The sequence below is a fragment of the Psittacula echo genome (assembly GCF_963264785.1).
Source record: "Psittacula echo genome assembly, chromosome: 8".
Classification (NCBI taxonomy): domain Eukaryota; kingdom Metazoa; phylum Chordata; class Aves; order Psittaciformes; family Psittacidae; genus Psittacula; species Psittacula echo.
In genome coordinates this window covers 6,251,508-6,258,499 of record NC_137744.1, presented here as the reverse complement: position 1 = coordinate 6,258,499, position 6,992 = coordinate 6,251,508, and the positions used below count along the sequence as shown (strand labels likewise).

Sequence of the window (6,992 nt, the reverse complement as noted above, 5' to 3'; positions counted from 1 at the left end):
CCCAGGGCGGGCGAGCAGCGCGGCGGGGCCGCCCTAACCGGACCCACCCCGTGCCTCAGGCCGGTACCCGGCCACCCCCCCCGACCCTGTCCGCCTCAGCGCGGCGCCGCCCCGCCGAGGGGACGCTGACGTCACCGCGCGTCACCGCGTCCCCCCCCCATGCAGGGGATTCTCCGACCCGCCCTGACGTCACCCCCATGCCGCGCAGGCCCCGCCCCCGGCCGCCGCCATGTTGGGGGGTGTGCGCGGGGGAGCGTAGAGCGGCGCCGCCCCCGCCGGCCGGCAGCAGCAGTAGCCGGAGCTCCGCCGCCGCGCTCCATGGGCAGCAGGAGCGGGCCCGCTGCGGCCGCACGCCGCCTCTGAGCCGGGGAATGCGCAGCGGCTGCCCGGCTAGCAGGAGAGCCGGGACATGGTGCCGTTCGCTCCGCTGGAGGACGCGGAGGAGCCGGAGCCCTGCCACAAAATGGAGCTGTACGTGAGCGGCGGCGAGGTCAGTGTGGGGCCGGGCCGGGGCGGGCGGGGCTCCCCTCGGGCACCTGCCTCCCCACTGCCGGCCCCTGGGAGCGACCGGGCCGGGGGTGCGGGCGGAGGGCGGGCGGGCGGACCGCAACGCCCCCGGCCCCTCTGCTCCGGCCCCCGCGCCGCGGGTCTCCCCCCGCCTCGCCGCCCCCGGTCTGTCCGCCTCCCTCCCCCCTCCGGTTCCCGGCGCTCTCGGCGCCGCCGCTTCCCCGCCTCTTTCGGGATCTCCGGCGCTGCCACCCGGCCTCCGCCCCCCTGGCCTGCTCGCGTCTCGTCCCCCGGAGCTGCCGTGCCGGGACTGGCCTTCTGGGAGCTCGTCCCGTCCCGGGAAGGTGGCGGCCCCCAGGAGCCCCCAGCCGCCGCGGGAGGGCCCGTTCCCGCGGGCCTCCCATGCCGCCCCTCCGCGGCTGTGGCCGGCGGCAACGCCTCACAGCCCGCGCTGCGCCCAGGGGGGACCCGGGACTGGGGAGCGACGGCGAACGGCGAAGCCCATTTAGAGGGGTTAGAGCGGGGCGGCCTGGCTGCGGGAGTAACGCGTGGTGGAGTGTTCGCGGCCGGTGTGCTCCGTGTCGCCTCTTCCCGATGTTAACGTCACGGTTGTTGGTTCCCAATTAACATACAGCTCGAGAGGGCTTTTGTGAACTCTGTTCTGTGGCCATGGCTCCCGTGGAAAGTTACTTTAACTCCTTGGGAGAAGCTGGGTGTGTGTGCAGTTAGGTTGTCACTGGGAGAGGTCCCTTTGCTTTTTCGTTGGGTAACTCTACGATAATTGTAATACACACAACTAACAGAAAGAACCCGAAGTGTTCTCCAGACGTGTATATCCAGAGTGAGGTTTGGATGCTTAAATGTAAAGACTGAGGAATGACTTCGAGAGTGTCTTTGAGGTATTGCCTGGCACTCTAAGTGCATCCATAAGCAAGTACCAAATGCTATTCAAAAGACAATAAATGGTAAAGCTGGTTATGCCTTAATAGTGTGTGTATCTCGGCAGAATGTGACATTGAGTATTAAAACTTTTCCGTTTCTAAATCAGAGGGGTAGGATTGTGTGTCAAGTATCATCAGGTATGACAAATAAAAGATTACACCTAGGTGTATTAGGCACATGAAAGATGTTATCTAAATAAAGCTTATTAAAACTGGTCAGACTTGCTCTCTATGATGCACTAGGCTTTCCTTATCATAAATAAAAAGGTCTGTAGAAAATTCATCTCTAAGTGCAAAGTGCGCAAAACTGGTGTTTGTTAAAATTTTGGGAAAAGTGAAAGGACAAGATCCTTTAAAGGATCTTGTTGAAATGTTATTCTCTGATAAAAAACACCTATAAAGTTATAAAACCCCACCATAGTAGTTCCCAACAGGAATAAAGCTGTGAGGTTTTACATTTCTTTGTTTGGCTTTTAATTTTACTTTCTGTAGCTGTGTCTACAGAGTGCCTCTTCCAAGTACTATAATTACTGGATACGCATTTCCATACCACGACTGCTACACTTTAACACTAAGATTTCCTAATGATCTAATAATACTTGATGCAGTCCCTGTACCTTAATAGTAGAGAAATCCTAATTCTGTTAGTGAAGCTACAGGTAAGGATTAAAAAGTCAGCAGAAGGTATTAAGGCTTATTTGTTTATCTTACGGTTTGTGAAAATAGTATGCTGTAGTTCAGGTATGAAGCTTATTGAAGGTCTGAGAGCTTTTTTTCGCCCCATTGACCTGTTCTTCAAGAGCATTGTGATACATCAGTGTTCAGATAATGAAACTTACAAGTATTGCAACTGAAATGTGAACACTTGTGGTTGTTGTGTGTGTCTCGGTATTTTTTGGCTGGACTAACACCCCTCCACCAAGGCTGATGCTTTTTTCAGAGTGCAGTGTTCAGTGCTGCTTTCGTGTGCAGAGCTTGTCATAAATATTGTATTGGCAGTTAGTGAGAGTGGCTGGAGAGCCAGCCCCAACACAGCAAGGCTCAGACAGGTGGTGGTGGTGGCATTTAAGTTACCTTTGAATATTTGACTGGGCTAGGGCTAACAGAGAAACATGAGCTTGGCAGTGTACTGTGGTAGGAGCCTGGTTCTGAAGTCATGCCTGTCTAGCCCACAGAGCATAGGACAGTGGAGTTCCAGCTGAAAGAGCTCTGTGTTCCTAACATCTGAATGCAACTGTTTGTAACAGGCGTTGTTTAAATTGCATTTTCCTCAAGCCTGTACATGAACTACTTACTTAACAGGGTCTGTGTAAAACTATGTTGGTTGTACTCTGACATTGTGTTTATTACGTCTGTGTTGCATTTGGCTAGGAGCATTTCAAACTTCATTTGTACCAAAACCGGTTTCTTAAAGTTGCGTATGAAGTTCCCGAATTATGTTAACAAATACTTGCTGTTATAACTCTTTACAACACATCCCTGGGATGCACTTAATAGACTTTCCACTTTCTGGAATTCTACATTCACGTGGTTTGGGGATTTAGCACAGGTTTAATTTGCATTAAAATGAATTTTGATCTGGATTCTTCTCTTAAATTTTATAGAATTAATTATAGCCTTTAATGCTTACTACAACCTTATCTTGGCAGTCTGATAGATCTCTGTGACCTTGGCCTTGCTGGAACTGCAGTCAGCAGTGAAACTGTGAAATAATCCTATACTGTGAAGACAGACTTACTTGTGTTAACTGATGCTTTTGTCCATCAGTTGTGGCATAGGAGGAAAAATCTGAGAAAGTTTTCTCCAGAGGAATCTGCTTATTGACTAAATTTAGGATTATGTTATTAGAAATAAGCGCATTCCCAGTGAAGCAGTGCTTGTGTTGACTTGATGAAGCAAAAACAGTTGGCAAGGGAAGAATGTGATTTTTAAGGTAGGAAACAAATTTTCGTGATTTGAGGCGTGAAAACAACATGAACCTTTGGAAGAAATTTAGGATTGAATGATTTTGCCCTTTTTTACTTTGAAAGTCTTTGAAGTGCTGAGGATTGCATTTTGGACTGTGCCCTGTGCTGTTCTGTCATAATCCTGTGACAGTGTCACTTGTGCAGCAGGTTTAGTGACTCCAGGAATTCTTTAAGCCTAGGTAGGAAGGGTCGATGCCTTGCAGTCTAAGCTTGAAATACTGATTGAACTTCTTTCCTCCTAAATATAGGATTAATAAATATTTTCATGGCAATAAAAATAGTACAATAATCAAATAGGTGTTGATTATAATCAGCCATTGTAGATTATTACAATATGATTGCAGTCTACAAAGGAAGAGGAAAGTAAATGTTAACATTGTATTGACCAAACTGGATGAAATGCAAGAATAATTGGAAATGGGCAGAACACAGTAATTCTTTTGTTTTTCTGCCTTATTAATAGAAATAGCCTTGCATTTGAAAGGAGAAGTGTAATTGACTTCAGTGCATGCAGTTTGCAATACGCGAATGTTGTGAATTGCGTAAATGTGGCCTGGTACTCAAGTATTTGTTTTTGAAATAGGCACTTCAGAAGTGAGTTGCTTAATTGGCTGACAGTGGCAAGGAAGACAAGGTTGAAACAACAAAGTGATTGGAAACTGAAGTATTCTGCTAACAAACTGGGCTGCATTGAGGGTTGCTGCTTGTTCATGAGTTGAGCTTTGCTGCTGTTGTCTATAAGGTGTTGCCCATGCCAGTTTGAATAAATATATCTTTGATTTTGGCCAGTGTTTGCAGCCCATCCTCTGAAGCATGTTCTGAGCTTGGTCTATCAAAGGCCACTGAATTTTGTCAGTGTTAGGAGTTGCATAACTCCTTTGTGAGTAATTACTGGCAGTGACGTGGATGACTCAGCTACCTCGTTTGGTGCATCTCTGAAAACCTCCACAATTAGGTTGTGTTATGTTAAGAAAAGAAAGTAATAGTATTGAATTAAGTGCCCTCAGCCATTGCAACAAGGTGCAGTTTTTTATAAAGGCTTCTGAGAGCAAGCTGCCTTAAAAAAAAAAAAGTAAAAAGAAAAAAAAGTAAGCACATTAGTAGACTTAAAAGCAAAACAATGAATGTCTTTATGCATTGAAAAGTGCTGCAGTGTAATAATGATGATAATTCTGTTTTGATATACCACTTTTAAAGATCATTTTGGAAATCTGCAATGGTAGTCTGAGTCTCTAAAAGGAGCAGGAGGTTTGTTTGAGGTAGCTCCGCTTGATACCTGCAGGATAGCTTTGGAGAGACTTCACAATAACCCTAAATCAGAAGAATGGTATGACTTGTTAACTTGCATCAAATGTTAATATTTATGTAGATTAACTTTTTACTACGTTAAGAATAAATTTTGAAGTATGTTGTTTTCATCAAGTGTAAATCTTAACCTTTTCTAGTGTTCTCCTATCTGGCATTAAACATGGTTTTGAGACTGGCTGCTTTATGCCCTTTTATTCTAGAGTTACAGTCATCTCCTAAGGAGGCGGTAGTAGAAAGATCTCAAGTCCTTTACTGGTTCAGTGGTCCCTGTGCTTATGGTTAGGTTTTTGTCTCCTCGTAGCTCTAACTGGCCTGAGGCACACGTAGCTCTCCTCTAATCTCTGGTATTGGGAAGGATCAAAATGTTTTCTTAAAATCAGTAATTATATGTTGCTGCAAGTTTATTATCCTGTCTGAATGTATTACTTATTTGCCGCAGGAAAAGAACTTTGTAACTTTCTGTAGTAAGGTAGATGTCTGTAGTAAGGTAGATTGCTTTATCTTGCTCTTTTACTTGGTATGTTTAAAGAGAGTGTGAGTTACCTGCCCTCTTCCCTTTGTGAGAGGAACTGAGGGAATGAGGCCAACAGTGGATGAGAAAACTCAGCATCAACCTGCAGAGTCTCAGGAGGACGCAGCCATCAGCAGTCATTCTTCCTCTGGTCACATTGTGGTAGGGTAGGACTTGGCCGCTGTTGTAACTCAGTGTTGGGTAACCCTAACAACTCTGCTTCACACTCCACTTCCTGGGGCTGCTGTTGTAGTGGGGAAAAGTGTTCCTTCTCAAAAGCATGCCAGCGCAGGCAGTAAAGAGTACCAAATCCTGCTTGGGCTGCTCCATGCAATGAGAATATCTACTGTTTAAGAAAAAACAATCAGCAGTTGATTGGAGAAAAGTTGTGAATGTTTTATAGGCAAACCAGGTACCTTTAAGCTTCAGTTTTGTTCATGGTGACTTTTAGGCATTCAAAAAAGAAAAAACCTCCTCACCATTCTGTTCACAGAACCCCCAGATTTCTCAAACCTATCTCAGGAAATAAGATTCAGTAGGCCCGTATGTTGCTAATTAGATTAATGATGCAAACTCTGTGCAGATGTAATTTGGAATAAATGAGGAACAAATGTGGCTGTCTTCACAGGCCTTTTTTCAGAAGATATTTTATTTTCAAAGTCTTTTCGAAATAATTGGGGTTTCTAACGTAAGCTTCCACTCTAACATTTTGAAATAAGTATTTGAAGTAATACTTCTGTATGTGGGGAAGCAAACTGGTTATTCCTGTGTTCATTTGGAAGAACTGAGAGGTCTAGGTCTGGTTACTGTAGCTGTGGTAACTTAGCAAATTAAGCACAGTGAAGGAGGAACCATAGAGGATGCAGAAGCCTTTGTTCATCCGTATGTAGAATTTTACCTGTTTGAAGCCAGACGAGATTATATGTGAGTGGTGATGAGTAACGCTTTCTACTTCTAATAATAGTGTGATTATAAAATTCCCTGTTCTGCTTTTTCTCTATTTTTTTAAATTCTGTGTGAATGCCTAAATGGAGATGTGTAAAAGCAGGGCAGAGTGAACCAGCTTTACACCTTCTACAGTTTGTCCTTGTAGTTAGGCATTTTGCTGACCATTTGTTTAGCTTCTTCCTGCCAAAACCTATAGACCCACCAAACCATAATGCATTTACTGTGTGAACAGTTAAAACGTCTTTCACATGGGAGGGAAGACGGTGCAAGTCTTTGATAATACTGGAGTTCTTCTGCTGTAATTATCAGAGGGAAAACATGTGCAACAGTAGTTAAGCCTTTTACCAGCTCACAAAAGCCCTTTGGACATTCTCCTAAGGCAGTAGGGTATAGTCCCAACGAGTCATGGGATCCATTGCAGCTATTTAAATCAGGAGACAGTTTGACATTGGAAGATTGGGTCTCTTAGCCTGCACCTCTGGAAAAGTAAGTCTCTTACCTGCCAGGTTGTCTTATCTTTTATTAGCTGTTCTAGTTATTTTTATGCTAATCAAGAATGAGGGGTATTTTCTGTCACTTTCACGTTTTGTCTTTGGAAAGCATGTACATTGTTTGCCTGAATGTCTGAGTTTAGTTTGTGTTTTAATGAGAGTTAGTATTTAAAATGTTTGGTTAGTTGTGGAACTTCAGCAGTACTGAACAACAATGATTCATGGATGAAAATCTCTGTCAGAGTAATGGTACTTGCTTCTTGGCAACCTGATCTAGTTGAAGATGTCCCTGCTCATTGCAGGGGGGCTTGGACTAAAT

The 6,992-nt window shown here is 45.2% G+C and overlaps 1 protein-coding gene across 10 annotated transcripts in view; it reads left to right on the top strand.

The window, feature by feature from the left end:
* The first annotated feature begins 247 nt into the window (after positions 1–247).
* Positions 248–6,992, top strand: part of RPS6KA6 (ribosomal protein S6 kinase A6) — a 43,136-nt gene continuing 36,391 nt past the window's right edge. For all 10 annotated transcript variants that reach the window (XM_080624600.1, XM_080624594.1, XM_080624599.1 and 7 more), the window contains exon 1: positions 248–490. In XM_080624600.1, coding sequence (XP_080480726.1) covers positions 410–490 — 81 coding nt within the window. In that variant the 5' untranslated portion in view covers positions 248–409. The remainder of the gene's footprint in view (positions 491–6,992) is intronic.